At 42.3% G+C, this 21,257-nt stretch overlaps 1 protein-coding gene across 1 annotated transcript in view; it reads right to left on the bottom strand.

The window, feature by feature from the left end:
• Positions 1-21,257, bottom strand: part of COL21A1 (collagen type XXI alpha 1 chain) — a 614,795-nt gene that overhangs the window by 190,092 nt on the left and 403,446 nt on the right. The window contains exons 16-18 of the mRNA XM_077290009.1: positions 5,668-5,721; positions 1,220-1,264; positions 307-360 (exon numbers count right to left, since the gene is read on the bottom strand). Of these exons, the coding sequence (XP_077146124.1) occupies positions 307-360; positions 1,220-1,264; positions 5,668-5,721 (153 nt within the window). The remainder of the gene's footprint in view (positions 1-306; positions 361-1,219; positions 1,265-5,667; positions 5,722-21,257) is intronic.

Raw genomic sequence — 21,257 nt, 5'->3', positions numbered from 1 at the left:
TGAACTCCTGGCAATTTCTTGCCACTACATGTTGATTTTTCCCTGGCCCACTGCCATTCTTTGCCTTAATGATCATTGTTGTTTTGCAAACTTAAGCTGACTAGTTTTCAAATGTAGTTACTACCAAAATTGTAATTACTTTCTTTATGAAATATGTTGTTTTGTTTAGGTGAAAAATTGCTATTGAGAAAACTACAAGATGTTCTACCAGTGGATAAGGTAACTGGTGAAGCATAACACAAGGCGTCACAGCAAGTAGAAAAATAGTACAAGCAACATACATGTGGTGAAATTTTATATACATACTGGAGTTCCTGGAGGCCCTCTGACACCAGGTTCCCCAGAAGGTCCTGTTTCACCCTGAGTAATTCAAAAGAAATGTATTATCAGATTGTGACATAAAATTTAAGGTTTTTGTAACAAACAGTTGCATTCAACCCCTTCTGCAAACTAGGTCTGTAGCAAAATTTATAAACATTCAGTTTGCACTGAAACAATCAAACAAGAACAATTTTAACAGTTGAACACAAGCAATATAACACAAGCGATTTTTCTAAATTCAACACAAAATGTCACTTTTAATGACTATTGCAGTTGCATCCTGCCTTCTGTAAGGAAGCTGAAACTGGGAAGCCATTGGACCTTATAATAGAACTATGAGCAGAAGAATACCTCAAAGACCACAATGGCTGTGTTGCAGAAGTCCTGGAGGTTTCTAGAATGGCCAAGTTGGGCTGTGAAGAAGGCAAGTGCAGCATGCAAATCCAAGATTATTAGTGAACTGAAGGCTGTTGCCTATTAGGAATAGACTAAAGTTCCTCAGGAATGCTGTCAGAAGCTGGTTTAGACAATGCATCACATTCACTGCAGCGTCATAATAGCCAAACATGCCCTACTAAGTATTAAAGACACTTGTCATGAAGGGGGTGAATAATTCTGAGATTGCAGAAGTCATAAATAGAGGTACAATATTTTGTGTAGAATTTGGAAATCCACTTCACATTAGTTGTGATAAGCTACGGTATTTAAATTGTTCTTGCTTAATTGATTTATTACAATTAGCAGAAAGTTTATATATTGTATTAATAAACCTAATTTGCAAAGAGGAGATGACTATTTTTATTTACAATTGTATTTTTTCATATTTTGGTGGTACGATGCTCACATGAATAGTTTAAAGCTTATCATTGCCATTACATAAAACAATTTGATATCATACCTTCAAACCACTAACACCATCACTTCCAGGAATCCCTGGTATCCCCTAATTATAAAATACAAAAAAAACCACACAAAAATATTAGGTAAATATCTCGTAAATATATACATGCTGATAGCCACTAAGTGGCTGTGTCTGTTACTCTCAAATTTAACTTTCATCAAGTATTACTTAGTCAATACTTAGTAAATACCATTTCAGAACACCTGATACCACTGATGTGCTATTTGTCTGTTATTCCTTCTAGACATTTTTGAAGAAATTGACAACTAAATGTTACCACTCCCTACAAACTCTCACACTATCCAATCCACTCAGTGCTGTTAGAGCTAAACTGAAAAAAAAATGTTGCTTCAGCTTCAAATTTTTCATTTCCATAAGGAAGACAGGAGAAAATGGACCATACAATATGTTGTGCAATTTCTCCTGAGTACATCGATACCCCATATGTGGTGGAAAACTACTGTTTGAGAACACAGCAGGGCTCGGAAGAGAATGAGCTCCAATTGACTTTTGGAATCCAAAATTGGCTGGAATAGATAGAAGATGCCATGTCGCATTTGCAGAGCCACTGAAGTGCCTAAACAGTGGAAAGCCCCCTACAGGTGACTCCAGATATTAATCTACACCCCTCAAGGAACTTATCTAGAAATGTGGTGAGTACCTTCAATCCGCAGATGCTTCACAGAATTTTATAACGTTCAGCTGTGAAAATGGAAAAATGCATTTTTCCCACAAAATGTTGCTTGTTGTAGAATAATTTGTGGACTCCATATACAGAGCCCCCAAGTGCCAGCAGAGCAGAATCCCCCTCAAAAGATGCTATTTTGGAAATTACACCACTCTGGGAATTTATCTATACAGCTGAAGTGACGATTTTCACTCCACAGGTGTTTTGCATTTCTGCCATTGTAGTCCCCGTACATTGCAGTGCCCGTACATTGCAGTGCCAATATGTCATAATGCCCAGTACATTGTAGTGTCCATACATTGTAGTGCCCATATTTTGTTCCCACCTCATGCTTCTGGAGACACTCAACCCGTGAATTAAGAGGGCTCTCATCGCTACAAAAATGTGACACGTGAACACTAAATGTAGTTTAAGCACACTGGGGCTCTGAATAGAGGGGCATTTGGATTTGGCAGTGCAGAATTTGCTGGATTTATTTTGGGGGGTGAGGAGTCATAGCGCATCTCTGAGTCTTTGTGCCACCAGTAACGTGGAAGCTCTCTATATTTCCATTAACAGATGAGAGACCTGCATAAGGGCTTTCTTTGTGGATTGAGATGAAGCTTTTATTGCGAACATTTTTCATAACATTTATCACACTATCATATGGATCACATTTATCCTGCTCTCTATGCTGACCCATATTGCACTTGCAAATCTGAGAAGACAAAAGCTCCTACTTAAAGAATACACTAAAGTAGTGAATAATAGTGTTGAGCATTCCGATACCGCAAGTATCGGGTATCGGCCGATACTTGCCGGTATCGGAATTCCGATACCGAGATCCGATACTTTTGTTGTATCGGGAATCGGTATTGGGATTAATATCAATGTGTAAAAGAAAGAATTAAAATAAAAAATAGGGATATACTCACCTCTCCGACGCAGCCTGGACTCTACCGCCGTAACCGGGAGCCGTTGTACCTAAGAATGCACGCTTGAAGGGCCTTAGATGAGGTCACTGCGCTCTGATTGGTCCGTAGCGGTCGCGTGACCGCTACGCGACCAATCACAAAGCCGTGATGTCACCTAAGGTATTTCAAGCGCCATCCGAACCGCAGTTACCCTGTATGAACATGATTTCAATTTAGAAGAGAAATGGCGTAAACTTTGGGTCAGTGCAGTAGAAGGTGAGCCTCAAACGTTTCCGCACTTTCAAAATTCACCACCAGGCTTCAATCTGCCAAGGAAAACCTGGGTCACTTTGAATCTTATCAGAACAAACTTTGGTGTCTGTGCAGATCTTATGCATAAGTGGGGAAAATCGGACTCTCCTGCCTGTGACTGTGGAGCTGACCATCAAACAATTCAGCACATTGTCGAGGAATGTCCCCTCAGATCTTACACTGGTGACAAGAATGATTTCTATACTGGAAATGACAATGTTATTGCATACATAGAAAATCTCGATATCCGACTCTGATTTCTGTTCCTTTGTTCTTTTCAATCACTGTTTATCATTTATTTATTCTTATATGATGTTTAAATATATGTTCATACGATTAAATAAATCTATGCTGAGCACTTACATCATAGCTTCCATCTAAATCTCCAAACGATGCGATTTAGATGAAACACCTGAGTGATCCATTCACTATATTGAGGCAGCAGAGTTACTCTGAACTCCATCTGGCATCTGTTCAGTGGTGTCCTTTTCAAAGGTACACAAAACTTTGTCCGACCGCACTTTTATGCATGCTTAAAAAGACAGAAACCACTAGACCATAAGCCAGATGGCATCCACAGTGTCTTTATCTGCCTCATTATAGGGAATATTCCATCAGTGGATCCGTCTGAATCACATATTTCAGAGATTTATATAGAAACCCCGATGTAATTGCTCAGCGTAAAGCACAGGATAAATGTGAGCCGAGTGTTACTGTGATGTTTGGTAGGCAGAATAAACAAATTAGCAGCAAATCAAGAATTGGTTATATTTATTTTTTCTCTGTTTTGCATGTGTTATAAGTGATTAGATGACTTTATTCTCCAGGTCGGTGCGATTACAGCAATACCAGATTAAATTTTTTTTTTATGTTTGGCTGCTATCACACACTAAAAAATGCTTTTTTTGCAAAACAAAGTATTTGCATCACCATACTTTAAAAGCTAAAATTTGTATATATTTCTCTTGATAGAGTCACTTTATGATTGTTTTTTGCAGGACGAGTTGACGTTTTTTATTGGTACAATTTACGTCACATAACACATTTTGATCGCTTTCTACTCCAATTTTTGGGAGGAAGAATGAACAAAAAACAGCAATTCAGGATTTGTTTTTTAGGTTTTTTTTTATTACTGCTCATCGTGTAATAAAGTCATAAGGCAGCTTTATTCTTTGTGTCAATACAATTACAGCAATACCACATTTATATCTTTTATAATGTTTTTCTGCTTTTATGCAATAAAAACTATTTAAAAAAAATAATAATTGTTTTTGCATTTACGTATTCTGAGAACTATAGCTTTTATATTTCTCCACTGATGGAGCTGCGTGGCAGCTTACTTTTTTGTGGGACAAGATGACAATTTTAGCAACATAATTTTTATTTCCATTTCACTTTTTTAACCCCTTTTTTTCCACTTTTTTGTTCAGCATTATGATGAAAAATAATTTTTTGTCACATTTTTTTCACTGTGTTCACTGAAGGGGTAAACTAGTGTGATTGCTTTATAGGATGAGTCATTCTGGATGCCATGATGCCAAATATGTGCACTTTTTTTTCATAAATATGCGTATTTACGTATTAATTTAAATTTTTAAATATATTTTGTGATTATTAAAAAAAATATTTTTACTTTTTTTTAAACTTTTTTTTCTTAGTTTCTTTATGGGGCTTTAACTTTTACTACTCTGATCAATGTCAGTATTACACTAACAAAAGCCACTTAGACCATGCTCTGAGCATGGTCCAACAGGCTTGCCATAGCCGGCTGGCTAGGGGTCATCACGACGACTTCAGGTTGTCATGACAATGATAGAGTGCTCGCAATCACGTCATGGGAGAGCTGATCAGATGGGAGAGGGAACCCCATCCCTCATATAGCCTCCCACATTTTGCTATCAATTTTGAGCTCTGCATTTAGGGCATTAAACAGCCGGAGGCAGTGCAGGCACGACTTCTGGCAGTGTTTGAAGGATCTTGGCTGTCACATAAGTTGAGCTCCAGGCGACGATCATGCGGGCATAGTTCTTGTGTTGTGCACGATTGCCATGTTGTAGCCATACATCAAAGGTTGAGCACTCATGAAGGGGTTAAATGGCAGCTCCTCATGAGCTGTTCTTTGAATACAACTAATTGGCAAGCAGTTCTGTGGTATATCATGCTGCACATTTGAGAATTTGTCAAATGAACAATTTCTCCAGCTATAAATATATATGCATATGATAACTTTTGCAGCTTTGGTATTGAAAGGAGAAACACACTTTTTGTGTAAGGGTCCACCACTGTCAGTGTCTGCCTGTGATAGGACTAATCCTAAGCCTTGATTTAAACTGAGCACCAGTGGAATGATACTGTGTATACCTGCCAGCCTTACTTCTTGTACCCCTGTGAGTTTGTGGGTGATGGAGGATTGTGATTACCCGTACTCAACACTAGTTGTATGGAGCTGTGCTTCATATTTGATTGCTACCATTGATTGTTCAAGTATCGCTCAATATAGGCAAAGTAATTCCACAAACTAACCACATAAAATGATAGTTTATTATATTTACTGGTAGTCCTCGTTGACCTTCCATTCCTGGTGGGCCTGGCTTTCCTTCTTCACCCTGTAGGAGACAAGAACTATCATCTTATTACTTGTCATTAATAATAATAATAATAATAATTTTTATTTATATAGCGCCAACATACTCCGCAGCGCTTTACAGATTATAGACGGGACATGTACAGACAATAGACATTACAGCATAACAAAAATCACAGTTCAAAATAGATACCAAGAGGAGTGAGGGCCCTGCTCGCAAGCTTACAAACTATGAGGAAAAGGGGAGACACGAGAGGTGGATGGTAACAATTGCTTTAGTTATTTGGACCAGCCATAGTGTAAGGCTCGGGTGTTCATGTAAAGCTGCATGAACCAGTTAACTGCCTAAGTATGTAGCAGTACAGACACAGAGGCTATTAACTGCATAAAGTGTATGAGAACATGATGCGAGGAACCTGATTATGTTTTTTTTTTTTTTTTTTATAGGTCACACAGGGATAGTTAGGTTAATGCGTTGAGGCGGTAGGCCAATCTGAAATGAGTTTTTAGGGCACGCTTAAAACTGTGGGGATTGGGGATTAATCGTATTAACCTAGGTAGTGCATTCCAAAGAATCGGAGCAGCACGTGTAAAGTCTTGGAGACGGGAGTGGGAGGTTCTGATTATTGAGGATGCTAACCTGAGGTCATTAGCGGAGCGGAGGGCACGGGTAGGGTGGTAGACTGAGAGCAGAGAGGAGATGTAGGGTGGTGCTGAGCCATGGAGTGCTTTGTGGATGAGGGTAGTAGTTTTGTACTGGATTCTGGAGTGGATGGGTAGCCAGTGTAATGACTGGCACAACGTAGAGGCATCGGTATAAAGGTTGGTGAGGAATATGATCCTGGCTGCAGCATTCAGGACAGATTGGAGCGGGGAGAGTTTATAATAATTATTATTATTAATAATAATAATATAATAATAAAAATAATAATAATAATAATAATATTATTATTATTATTACATCTGAAAAATTGGATTAGCAGAACTGCATGGAGTAGTTGAGTTATGGTTCCCTCACAATAGCATATCAATCAAACAAGTGCAATCCGATAAAAAAAAATCGGACCTATGGTATTCAATGAGGCAGTGCAGAGCTGCAATTTTTTTTTAGTGGCATTGGCATGAGGAAAGTTTGCAGCATGCTGCCATTGGCTGCGTATATCAGACAAGACTTACCAATGCATGTCTATGGGTGCGAAAAAAATTCGGACAGCAGTTAGACCTTCCCTATAGGGCTCACCAGAATACATTAATAACCATAAAAATTAACTTTTATGTGACAAATACTAAAACCAAAATGAACTAGAACTATATGCAATGCCCAACCAGGCATAAATTAAAATTTTGACCGAAACATGGTAATGTGCAATGACCAATTTCTTATTCTTGAGGTGAGAAACTAATTTCAATAACAAAAGTACAGAATGTAACACACCCTATATTCTCACTAAAGTCACCCCTGCCTTGCTGCTGAGGTTGGCACCCTAGCTTGAACGCAATATGGCATCCCTACTCACCGACGGCTCACCCTATGTATCGTCTAGAAACCCCTAATCTGCAAAGATATCACAATGGTGTAAGAATATTACAACCAACGGAGGTGACCAAATCCAAAAGCCAAACCAATTATCAAGAGTATAGATTAAATGTACAGGTAGTCTCTAAGGGAGAGATGTTTAAAACAAGGTTTAGAATGAGGTCCTCAAACTTGCAATTTATATCACTTTAATAGTCAATTCTAATTTATCCAATCAAGAAGTAAGAGCATATTCCAAAATATGGCCTATATTCAGGTCCTTAATAAATAATCAACTCATCAAGAAGAATGAAAAGATAAAAATAATGAATAACCTTCATATGTCCAGAGAAATGGTAAAGGTGGGCCCTAATACGCTGCTCACCCTCAAAATTCCCTAGCAAGTGTCCTTACCTTGCCACAGAGGTTGGCACCCTAGCTTGTACACAATATGGTGCCCCCGCTCACTAACGGCTGACCCTAACTAGCCCTCAAAGCTCTCCATCCTATATGTGCATCTTGATAACCAATATGACATATACAGTTAGGTCCATATATATTTGGACAGAGACAACATTTTTCTAATTTTGATTATAGATATTACCACAATGAATTTTAGACAAAACAATTCAGATGCAGTTGAAGTTCAGACTTTCAGCTTTCATTTGAGGGTATCCACATTAAAATTGGATGAAGGGTTTAGGAGTTTCAGCTCCTTAACATGTGCCACCCTGTTTTTAAAGGGACCAAAAGTAATTGGACAGATTAAATAATTTTAAATAAAATGCTCATTTCTAGTACTTGGTTGAAAACCCTTTGTTGGCAATGACTGCCTGAAGTCTTGAACTCATGGACATCACCAGACACTGTGTTACCTCCTTTTTGATGCTCTGCCAGGCCTTCACTGCAGTGGTTTTCAGTTGCTGTTTGTTTGTGGGCCTTTCTGTCTGAAGTTTAGTCTTTAACAAGTGAAATGCATGCTCAGTTGGGTTGAGATCAGGTAACTGTCTTGGCCATTCAAGAATATTCCACTTCTTTGCTTTAATAAACTCCTGGGTTGCTTTGGCTTTATGTTTTGGGTCATTGTCCATCTGTAGTATGAAACGATGACCAATCAGTTTGGCTGCATTTGGCTGGATCAGAGCACACAGTATGGCTCTGAATACCTCAGAATTCATTCGGCTGCTTCTGTCCTGTGTCACATCATCAATAAACACTAGTGACCCAGTGCCACTGGCAGCCATGCATGCCCAAGCCATCACACCGCCTCCGCCGTGTTTTACAGATGATGTGGTATGCTTTGGATCATGAGCTGTACCACGCCTTCGCCATACTTTTCTCTTTCCATCATTCTGGTAGAGGTTGATCTTGGTTTCATCTGTCCAAAGAATGTTCTTCCAGAACTGTGCTGGCTTTTTTAGCTGTTTTTTAGCACAGTCCAGTCTAGCCTTTTTATTCTTGATGCTTATGAGTGGCTTGCACCGTGCAGTGAACCCTCTGTATTTACTGTCATGCAGTTTTCTCTTTATGGTAGATTTGGATATTGATACGCCGACCTCCTGGAGAGTGTTGTTCACTTGGTTGGCTGTTGTGAAGGGGTTTCTCTTCACCATGGAGATTATTCTGCGATCATCCACCACTGTTGTCTTCCGTGGGCGCCCAGGTCTTTTTGCATTAATGAGTTCACCAGTGCTTTCTTTCTTTCTCAGGATGTACCAAACTGTAGATTTTGCCACTCCTAATATTGTAGCAATTTCTTGGATGGGTTTTTTCTGTTTTCGCAGCTTAAGGATGGCTTGTTTCACCTGCATGGAGAGCTCCTTTGAACTAATGTTTACTTCACAGCAAAACCTTCCAAATGCAAGCACCACACCTCAAATCAACTCCAGGCCTTTTATCTGCTTAATTGAGAATGACATAATGAAGGGATTTCCCACACCTGTCCATGAAATAGCCTTGGAGTCAATTGTCCAATTACTTTTGGTCCCTTTAAAAAACAGGGTGGCACATGTTAAGGAGCTGAAACTCCCAAACCCTTCATCCAATTTTAATGTGGATACCCTCAAATGGAAGCTGAAAGTCTGAACTTCAACTGCATCTGAATTGTTTTGTTTAAAATTAATTGTGGTAATGTCTATAACCAAAATTAGAAAAATGTTGTCTCTGTCCAAATATATATGGACCTAACTGTATGTGCTCATAAGGGGGATGTGTTGGGGAATATGAAAACAACTAGATGGCTATACTGAGTAGGACCTTGGACACTTGTAAAAGAAGGTGATGAGCAGACATATAAAAAAAATGAATAATCGGCCCATCCAAAAATAGAATCAAGTAAAACAATTTCAGATAGATATGGATGCTTTATACATGTAGGTCAATAGGAGGAGGATGAGCATATGATGGCATTGCTTCCACTATAGATTTTAAATAATTTGGAAGATGGAAGATGGGACCCTATTGGTTACAGCAGATGTCAAAATGTTATACACCTGCATCAACCACACTGATGGTTTAAATGCGGTCCACTTCTTCCTAGGGGCCTCCAACCTGGACAGCCCTTTGTTTGGGCTCATTCTCGAGCTCCTGCAGTTCATCATAATTTTTTTGTATATAAAGATCAGTTTTACCATCAGAAATGCGGCAAGGCCATGGGTGCGGCCTGTGCGCCCTCATACGCCATCCTCTTCCTAGGGTTCTGGAAGAGGTTTATCTTTGATGACATGGTCACGGGAGCCATGATTCATGTCAGTCCACTTGGTGCAACAGCTCTCCATGGTGTGATCACTCCTTTTTAGATGCAGACAAACGAGCAGATCTAATTTGATGCAGGTGTTATTTTTGGGTAAGAAAATTTACAGGGTGATTCCATATTTTTTTCCTCAGAATTGAGTGATTCCATAATTTTTCCCCTATGCGTGTTTAAAAAAAGTAACCATTACTGACTACCACATTTTTTGTTCTTGATTTCTTTTAGTGTTTCTTAAAGCCAGAAAGTTGCCATTTGAAATTACTTTAGTTGTGTGCCATGTCTGTGATCTGCTTTATTTTCTACAAAATTAAACAACTGAATGAACATCCTACAAGGCTGGTGATTCCATAATTTTTGCCAGGGGTTGTATTTTTCCAATGACTACATTTACTCGTATTTATATAAATAAAAAACCTAAACAATAAAAGTACACATATTTGGTATTGCAGCATCCCTAATGACCCGTTCTATAAAACTGTCCCACTAGTTAAAGGGACTCTGTCACCCCCTCCAGCCATTAGAAACTAAAAGAGCCACCTTGTGCAGCAGTAATGCTGCATTCTGACAAGGTGGCTCTTTTACTTATTGGTGCAGTCAAAGCAGAAATAAAGTGTTTTATAATTTCGCAAAAATACCTGTCTTTAGCCCTGGAGGCAGGTCTTAACCCCCCTGCTGCACATGCCACACTGCCGTCGCTCACGGCTTCTTCGGCGCCGGGCGCCGCCCCCTCCGCACTGTTTTCAAATCAAATCCGGCGCCTGCGCTGTTTTGTTCTGCCTGGGGCAGGCGCAGTGAGCACTGCCCGTCTGACCTCAGATGCAGTCTCACAGACTGCGCCTGTGCGGCAACCCAGCTTGTGAATCCCAGCCCCGCAGTGTGTTAAGCATTATGCACAGTGCGGGGCTGGGATTCACAATCTGGGTGGCCACACAGGCGCAGTCTGCGAGACTGCATCTGCTCGCCGCTGATCAGTACTGGTTACAATGGCTGAGCCTGGAAGGACAGCAGTAACCAGCAGTACAGTATCAGCTTCAGCCAGACACTGGGACTGACGTCTCTGCTGAGCAGGCTCCACTGCGGCTGGAGGGGAATGAGAGACCGCAGCGGAGATAGTTCGAGATTCCCCCTGTGCAGCGGTGGGAACTCGACACCTAACACACTGCTGCTTGTTTCTGGAAAACACCCATGGAGTCAAAATCATCTCTACATATGTAGATAAATTCCCGGAGGGTTATAGTTTCAAAAATGCGGTCACTTGAGGGGAGATTCTGCTTTTCTAGCACTTAGGGGCTCTTTATATGGAATCCACAAACTAGTAAAGGAAAATCTGCGCTCCAGGAGGCATATAGCACTCTGTCCCTCCTGAGTCTCTCCAAAGTAGTACTGTACATCCACATATGGGGTATTTCTGCATTCAGCCAAAATTGTGGGACAAACTTTGGTGCCATTTTTACCCATTTCCCAATGTGAAAATGTACAACTTGGGGCTAACACTGTCATGTCGGACACTGTTCAGACCAGGTCGTCTGACAGACAGCGGTAATTCCGCGTTTGACCACTGTTTGCTCATTGGCGTCGGCTAATTTTCGTCTGGCTGCTCCGGGGTTAATTTATCTGATCCTCGGATTGGAAGCTGGGCCATGCCCATTTCCTTTAAATGGTTCTCCTGATCTTTGGGCGTCGCCGATTATAGCTTCTGTCTTATCCGTAGTTATCTCGGTCCGGAGTGGAGAGCTGGTTGTTGGAGAATCGTTGCTGGTGGTGTATTTTCCTTTGTCTTATTTACTTCTTCCTATATTTGTATTTATTTTGCCCTGCACCTTTATAGTGTATTCCTGATTGACTGCGGCGTGGTGTATATTTTCCTTTATCCTTGTTTGTTATAACTGTGGGTATTGGTCTATTGCATTCACTGGGTGGTGGGCGATGGTGTTCAGTCTAGGGCTGAATCAGGAGTCAGGGTGAGAGTGGAGGCCTGAACATGCACACCTTCAGTGTAAACTTCAGGTAGAGGGTCAGACAGGGTTTCCCTAGTCTGAGGGAAATTGCAGGGGCCCGGGTTATTAGCTCTCGCCCTCCTTGTATCCCCATGACATTATAATCGGCCTAACAACAACAAAAAAAAAAAAAGAAAAGGGGTTCCTTTTTTTTTTTTTTTCTTCTCTGTGTTTTGTCATGGATCCCATGACTTCCATAACCTGCCAGTTGGAGGCGCTGTCCCTACAGGTCACTGAGTTGAGGGGAGCAGTGCAGCAACAGGGACTAGCACTATCTAATATACAGGCTGGAGCGACAGGAGGAGTTAATGAGCCCAAGTTTCCTTTGCATGAAAAATTTGCTGGGGAACGCAGTAAATTTGTTTCTTTTCGTGAAGCTTGCAAACTGTATTTCCGTATGCGCCCGATCTCCTCTGGTAATGAGGCTCAACGTGTGGGCCTGGTGTTGTCATTATTAAGCGGGGATCCCCAAGCATGGGCATTTTCGTTGCCGTCTGATTCTGCTGCATTTAACTCAGTGGAGAGTTTCTTTTCTGCTCTAGGACACATTTACGACGATCCAGACAGAATGGCTCTAGCAGAATCTAAGTTACGTACTATTTGCCAGGGGGAGCGTGTTGCAGAGGATTACTGTTCTGAATTTCGCCGTTGGGCGGTTGACACTCAGTGGAATGAGCCAGCATTGCGGAGTCACTTTATTCATGGAGTTTCTAATAGGGTTAAAAAAGCCCTCCTGATGTACGAGACTCCTGCTTCACTAGATTCCGCTATGAGTCTTGTTGTCCGCATTGATCGCCGTTTGCGTCAGGGGAATCATGAGACGCCGCCTGTGGGTGAAGGTTTAGGTTCACGTGAGGTTGCTGCAGGTGAGCCCACGGAATCTATGCAAATCGCAGGGGTGTCACATGTTAAGAATCGTACCCCTGTACTCAGGAAGCAGGGAGCCTGTTTTTTCTGCAGTAAAACTGGTCATTTTATTAATATCTGTCCTCTGCTGTTAAAGAAAAACGCAACGGCGGAAAAATTCTGAGCTCAGAGGGTCTGGAGGAGTCCAATCTGAGCTTATGTATATCCTCCATGATGATTTCTCAGTGCATGCTCCCTGCCAAAGTTGTTGTCGCTGGCAGAGAGATACCAATCACTATTTTTGTGGATAGTGGTTCCGCCACAAATCTCATTGATGAGGAGTTTGTGCGCACTGCTGGTTTTAAGATTGAAAAACTGCCTCATCCTATCCGTGTGGTCACCATCAATTCTGCTCCTCTTCCACAGGGGGAGATTACTGAGTTTGTGGCTGAGGTTAAACTCCACATTGGGGTTCTTCATTTCGAGCAGGTCACATGTAAGGTGCTCAAGAGTCTTCCGGCACAATTGGTTCTGGGTTTTCCATGGTTGTCTACACACAACCCGGCGATTGACTGGAAAACTCAGGACATAATCCAGTGGAGTGATTTCTGTCAGGAGAATTGCCTGGCCACTTGTGTCCGCTGTGACTTCAAACGTTCCTGAGTCACTTCAGGATTATGCGGATGTGTTCTCTGAGAAGGGTTGTTCAGAGTTGCCGCCACACCGCTCCTATGACTGTTCTATCAGGTTTAAACCAGGGGCCAAGTTGCCTAAAGCAAGGATGTTCAACATCTCCGGTCCGGAGAGACAAGCGCTCAAGGATTACATTTCTGAAAGTTTGAGCAAAGGGCACATCAGGCCGTCATCCTCGCCGGTGGCAGCAGGGTTCTTCTTCATGAAGAAGAAAGATGGCGGATTACGCCCGTGTTTGGATTTCAGGGAGTTGAACCAGATTACGGTTCATGATCCATACCCTATGCCACTGATACCTGACTTGTTCAACCAGGTGGCAGGTGCTAAGTGGTTTACCAAGCTTGACCTCAGGGGGGCGTACAACCTTATAAGAGTCCATCAAGGTGATGAGTGGAAGACGGCTTTTAATACCCCTGAGGGTCATTTAGAAAATTTGGTGATGCCTTTTGGGTTAACTAACGCACCTGCAGTGTTCCAACATTTCATCAATGATGTGTTCTCGCATGTTTTGGGGAAATTCGTTATCGTGTACCTAGATGACATCCTCATATATTCTTGCGACCGTGATGCTCATTTAGATCATGTCAGGCAGGTGTTACAGCTTCTCAGAGAGAATAAGCTGTATGCTAAACTTGAGAAATGTGTATTTTTTGCTCAAGAGTTGCCGTTCTTGAGTTATATTGTGTCTGCTTCTGGTTTTAAAATGGACGCCGCTAAGGTGCAAGCGGTGCTGCATTGGGAACGTCCTGATAACCTGAAAGCACTTCAGCGGTTCCTTGGGTTTTCTAACTACTATAGGAAATTTATCAAGGATTTTTCTATCATTGCTAAACCGCTAACTGACATGACTAAAAAGGGTACCAATTTCTCCGTTTGGCCTGAGGCTGCTGTTTGCGCATTTGAATTTCTCAAGAACAGTGTTGTTTCAGCCCCCATTCTTGTGCAGCCAGACGTATCTAAACCCTTTGTCATGGAAGTCGATGCGTCTGAGGTTGGTGTGGGGGCGGTACTATCTCAAGGCTCATCCTTGAGTGGTTTGCGTCCGTGCGCCTATTTCTCCAAAAAACTGTCGTCCGCTGAACATAACTACGATATCGGCAACAGGGAGTTGTTGGCTATTAAGTTGGCCTTTGAGGAATGGCGACACTTCTTGGAGGGGTCGGTACATCAGGTCACTGTTATTACCGACCATAAGAATCTACTGTATTTGGAGTCTGCCAAGCGTCTGTCTCCCAGGCAGGCTCGCTGGGCATTGTTTTTCACGCGGTTCAACTTTGTTGTCACTTACAGACCAGGGTCTAAAAACACTAAAGCGGATGCTCTGTCCAGGTGTTTTCCTGGGGGAGAACCTCGGGAAGACCCAGTACCCATTCTCCAAAAGGGTGTTGTGGTTTCAGCCCTCACTACTGAGGTTGAGGCTGAGATTGCCGAGACTCAGGAGGAAGTACCATCTGAGCTTCCCATCAATAAATCTTTTGTACCGCTTCATCTCCGCCTAAAGGTGTTGGCGGAGCATCATGATACTGTCCTGGCTGGCCACCCAGGGGTTAGAGGTACTTTGGAGTTGGTGTCACGTCGGTTTTGGTGGCCCAAAATCCGACAGGATGTGGTCTCATATGTGTCAGCTTGCACCACGTGCGCTAGGGCAAAGACGCCCCGCTCCCATACTTTTGGCACACTACTTCCTCTGGAGGTACCTAGTAAGCCATGGACGGAAATCTCCATGGATTTCATCACTGATTTGCCTCCCTCAGCTGGGAACACGGTCATTTTGGTGATTGTGGATCGGTTTTCAAAAATGTCGCACTTTGTGTCTTTGCCTTCTTTACCTAACGCTTAGACTCTTGCTCAGGTGTTTGTGCAGGAGGTGGTCAGGCTTCATGGAGTTCCGTCTGACATCATGTCAGATAGGGGTACTCAGTTTGTAGCAAAATTTTGGAAAGCATTTTGCTCACGGCTGGGGATCAAGTTGTCTCATTCGTCTGCGTTTCATCCCCAGTCAAATGGTCAGACCGAGCGTATGAACCAAAATTTGGAGCAGTACGTGCACTGCTTTGTCTCTGATAACCAGGAGGAGTGGTCTACCTTTCTTCCTTTGGCTGAGTTTGCCATCAATAATCACCGCCAGGAGTCATCTGGGGAGTCTCAGTTTTTTTGTGTTTACGGGCTACATCCTCAGTTTTGTACGTTGAGTCAGAGAGGCTCTTACGGCGTTCCGGAGGAAGACCAGTTAGGAACACAATTGTCATCAGTCTGGAGGAGAGTGAAACAGCGCCTGTTGAGTGTGGGTGCTAGGTACAAACGTGTGGCTGACAGTAGGCGTGTGCCAGGTCCGGACCTGAGTGTGGATGACTGGGTGTGGTTATCCACAAAAAACATAAGACTCAAGATACCATCCCTTAAATTGGGTCCACGGTTTATTGGCCCATTTAGGGTCACCGCCGTCATTAACCCAGTAGCGTACCGACTGGAGCTCCCTACGGTGTATAAAATACACAATGTGTTCCACAGGTCTCTTCTTAAGAAGGTGGTGGGTTCTGTGGACGCGGCGCCTATGCCACCTCCAGTCTTGGTGGATGGTAACCTAGAATTTGAAGTCTCCAGGGTGGTTGACTCTCGTGTGGTGCACCGCACTTTACAATATTTGGTACACTGGCGTGGTTATGGGCCTGAGGAGAGGTCCTGGGTACCAGCCTCGGACATTCATGCGGATCGGCTGGTCAGGTGTTTTCATCGTCGCCATCCAGACAAGCCGGGTCCTATAAGCCGTGAGGGCCCTGGGGTCCCTCGTAGAAGGCGGGGTACTGTCATGTCGGACACTGTTCAGACCAGGCAGGTCGTCTGACAGACAGCGGTAATTCCGCGTTTGACCACTGTTTGCTCATTGGCGTCGGCTAGTTTTCGTCTGGCTGCTCCGGGGTTAATTTATCTGATCCTCGGATTGGAAGCTGGGCCATGCCCATTTCCTTTAAATGGTTCTCCTGATCTTTGGGCGTCGCCGATTATAGCTTCAGTCTTATCCGTAGTTATCTCGGTCCGGAGTGGAGAGCTGGTTGTTGGAGAATCGTTGCTGGTGGTGTATTTTCCTTGTCTTATTTACTCCTTCCTATATTTGTATTTATTTTGCCCTGCACCTTTATAGTGTATTCCTGATTGACTGCAGTGTGTGGTGTATATTTTCTTTTATCCTTGTTTGTTATAACTGTGGGTATTGGTCTATTGCATTCACTGGGTGGTGGGCGGTGGTGTTCAGTCTAGGGCTGAATCAGGAGTCAGGGTGAGGGTGGAGGCCTGAACATGCACACCTTCAGTGTAAACTTCAGGTAGAGGGTCAGGCAGGGTTTCCCTAGTCTGAGGGAAATTGCAGGGGCCCGGGTTATTAGCTCTCGCCCTCCTTGTATCCCCGTGACAAATACACAATTTTGGTGGTAAAAATGTAAATTATTTTTTCTTCACTGCCCAATGGTATAAAAGTCTGTGACACACCTGTGCTGTCAATGTAATCACTGCACCACTAGATGAATTCATTGAGAAGTTTAATTAGTAAAATGGGGTCACTTATGGAGAGTTCTGCTAGTCTGGCACCTCAGAGGCTCTGCCATTGTAAAATGGCATCCTCAAACAAGTGCAGCAAAATCTGCACTGTAATATGGCGCTATTTTCCTTCTAAGCTTTGCACTGTGCCTCAAAAGTAGTTTTCAACCACATATAGGGTATTTATGAACTCAGGAGAAATTGTACAACAAACGTTGGGGTCCATTTTCTCCTTTTGCCTTTGTGAAAATGCAAAATTTGTGGCTAAAAAAGATTTTTTGTGGGAAAAATGTAATTTTTTATTTTCACGGCTTAACATTATAAACTTCTGTGAAGCATATGGGGGTGATCAATACACATCTTAATAAGTTCCTAAAAGGGGTCCAGTTTCCAAAATGGTGTAATTTGTGGGTAGTTTCCACTGTTTAGGCACATTAGGGGCTCTTCAAATGCGACACGGCGTCCGCTAATTATTCTAGCAAATTTTGCATTCAAAAAGTCAACTGATGCTCCTTCCCTTCTAAGCCCTGCCTTGCACCCAAACAGTTTTTTCTTCCATATAGTGGGTATTGGCATTCTCATTCTCTCTTGTTACCCTTATGAAAATGCAAAATTTGGAGCTAAAAAAGATTTATCTGAGAAAAATGTAATTTTTTTTATTTTCACGGCTCTACGTTATAAACTTCTGCGAAGCACATGGGGGTTCGAGGTGCTCAATGCATATCTAGATAAGTTCCCTAAAGGGGTCTAGTTTCCAAAATGGTATCAATTGTTGGGGTTTCCACTGTTTTAGCACATCAAGGGCTCTCCAAATGAGACATGGCAACTGCTAATTATTCCAGCAAATTTTATATTCAAAAAGTCAAATGGCGCGCCTTTCCTTCCAAGCCCTGCCGTGCACCCAAACAGTTGTTTTCCTCCACATATTGTGCATCTGCACACTCAGGAGAAATTGCACAGCAAACTGTATGGAGCAATTTCTCTTGTTACCCTTATGAAAATGCAAAATTTGGAGCTAAAAACATTTATCTGAGAAAAATGGGATTTTTTTTATTTTCACAGCTTAATGTTATAAACTTCTGTGAAGCACCTGTGGGTTCAAGGTGCTCAATACACATCTAGGTGAGTTCCCTAAGAGGTCTAGTTTCCAAAATGGTGTCACTTGTTGGGGGTTTCCATTGCTTAGGTATTGTAGGGGCTCTCCAAACCTGACATGGCGTCCGCTAATTATGCCAGCAAATTTTAAATTCAAAAACTGAAATGCTCCTTCCCTTTCGAGTCCTGCCGTGTGCCCAAACAGTAGACTTCCCCCATACATAGGGTATCAGCATGCTCAAGAGAAATTGCACAACAAATTGTATTTTCTTCTGTTACCCTTGCAAAAGTAAAAAAAAAAATAGGTCTAAAGGAAATGTTTTGTGAAAGAAAAGTAAATGTTTATTTTTTCCTTCCACATTCCAAAAATTCCTGTGAAGCACCTGAAGGGTAAATAAACTTCCTGAATGTGGTTTGTGTACCTTGAGGGGTGCAGTTTTTAGAATGTCACTTTGGGGTATTATCTGTCATATAAGTCTCTCAAAGTCACTTCAAATGTGAGGTGTCCCTAAAAAAATGGTTTTGAAAATTTTGTTGTAAAAATTAGAAATCTCTGGTCAAATTTTAATTCTTATAACTTCCTAACAAAAAAATTATGTTTCAAAATTGTGCTGATGTAAAGAAGACATGGGATAAATGTTATTTATTAACTATTTTGTGCAATATGACCCTCTTATTTAAGGGCACAAAAATTAAAAGTTTGAAAATTGCTAAATTTACACAAAATTTCTGTTTTTTCACAACTAAACACAAGTCATATCAAATAAATTTTACTACTATCATAAAGTACAATATGTCACAAGAAAACATTCTCAGAATCAGTGGGATCTATTGAAGCCTTCCAGAGTTATGACCTCATCAAGTGACAGTGGTCAGAATTGTAAAAATTAGCCTGGTCAGGAAGGTGAAAACAGTCTTCGGGGTGAAGGGGTTAAGTAACTCTGCCATAGTGTATGATTTGTCTCCTAGACAAATTAGCTACAGCAGAGCCTGTTGCCATTTTGCTAAGGCAGTGCTGCAGAGCTTCAAGCTTCTGGCTGATGTGGACGACGTGCTCTGACACATTGGAGATGAAGGATGAGGAGGAGCAGGAGTGGGTGCAGGAACTGATGTATGATGTGAAAGAAACAATTATAGAAGTAGGGCCAGTGATTCTCGGCCTCAGGAGCACTTGTCCCATGCCAGGGTAGGACTCAACTCCAGCCTCCACAATATTCACCCAGTGTGCCATTAGGGAAATGTAAAATCCCTGGCCAAAAGCTCTTGTCCACATCGGTCATTAAGTGTACAATCCCAGTAACTGTGTTGATAAGTGAGTGGGTGAGGTTCCTAGACACATGCTGGTACCAGTCGGGGGCGCCACAGTGGGAGAAAAAGTGGTGGATGGAGACCAAGGACCAAGTCATGGATGGCGCCATGAGTCAGCAGAAATCATCAGTGCAAATGAGCCTAAATGGCCACATTTCCATGGCAAGTAGAAATGAAATGTGCCTTTCAGCGCTTGGGCCTGTTGGTGGGTGGCTGTAAACTTTCTCTTTCATTCCAAGGCCTGAGGTAGGGACAGCTGAACGCTTTGCGGGGACAAGGATTTGGAAATGCCTGATGATGGTGCGTCAGAATGTGCAAGGAGAGATGCAGGGCATGAGGCATCTGCGCCAGTGTCATGGACAGGGAATTAGGAAGCATCTAGAACAGAGGAAGAGGTTTCACCTGCTGGCACCAATTGTGGAACCAGTCATTTGCCTCACCGAGTTGGGTGCTTAGATAACATGTTTCTGATCAAGCTTGCCGTGGTTAGGCTCTTAGTTGTCAGGCCCTTTCTGATGTTGGCATGGCAGAGGTTGAAAATGAGCATTTCTTTTGTCTCAGAACTCTCTTTAAAAAAGTCCCATACTGGGGAACACCTAACTCTTTGATGGAGAAATTCAGGAGCATCAGTGCTCTGCGAAACAGTTGCCTGCCTTCTCTCTCTGGTCACCCCACTGTCTCTTCCTGCTTGTTTCGTTGCGGCCTATCCCTTCTTCTCAGCACTATTGACCATGCTCTGCCTGCCAGATTCCCAGGTTGGGTCAGTGATTTCATCATCCACCAACTCATCTTCTTCTGCTGCACCCTGGTCCTCCTGATTTCTTGACTTAACAACAACCTGACTTATCGGCAAATGAGTCTCATCATCTTCCTCCTTAGACAAAATTTGCCATTCCCCACAGTCATCTTCTTGTTGCCATGGTTGCTCTAAGTTTTGTACATCACTTAACAGCATCTCCTCCTGTCCTTCTTGGAACATGCAGGGTGAGAGGCCACAATCAAGAAGTGATGTTGTAAAGAGCTTTTCAAAGTGTACTAGTGTGGGATCGGTGATCTCATGGGACTCAATATGATGGGAGGAAGGAGGATTAGAGTTATCATTAAGTCACCCAGACTGTTGACTGCTGTGACTGTATCGTTTGGAAGACTGGGTGACGCTGCCAAGAATGCTGGAAGTATTACCTGCTATTCAGAAGTCCACCTGTTCACACTGCTATGGCTTCAGAAGTGATGTAAGATGCCTCTCTGCACAGTTTAACTGGAACCTATGTGGCAGTATTTCTTGTGCTCCAGCAACAGACATAATCACACCTGTCCCACGTCCTCGGCATCTGTGTGTACCATCATAAGCACTTCCACTTTCTGATTGCTAGGTCTAGTGAAAGCAAGCTTAGTTTTTAATTTTAAAAAATAGTCACTTGCAGCAAAGTTGTTTTTTGGAGTTTCATACCCCTATTATGTACCACAAATCACATAATAGCCTATGGATGAGTAATTGAATGCAGAACAAAATTTCAACTCTTTTTTGGAGTGTTATATACCACAGAAAAGTATCACAAACCATATAATATTTATAGGCGAGTAGCTGAATCCAGAAACAAATTTCAATCCTTTTTTGAAGTATTGTGTATTGTATACCACTGAAATGTAACACAAAGCACATAATACTGTATGGATCATAAATAGTGTTGAGCATTCCGATATCGCAAGTATCGGGTATCGGCCGATACTTGCGGTATCGGAATTCCAATACCGAGATCCGATACTTTTGTGGTATCGGGAATCGGAATCGGAAGTTCCCAGTGTATGGTTCCCAG

This window comes from Ranitomeya variabilis, chromosome 2 (assembly GCF_051348905.1).
Source record: "Ranitomeya variabilis isolate aRanVar5 chromosome 2, aRanVar5.hap1, whole genome shotgun sequence".
NCBI classification, from domain to species: Eukaryota; Metazoa; Chordata; class Amphibia; order Anura; family Dendrobatidae; genus Ranitomeya; species Ranitomeya variabilis.
This window is presented reverse-complemented; position numbering and strand designations above follow the sequence as displayed.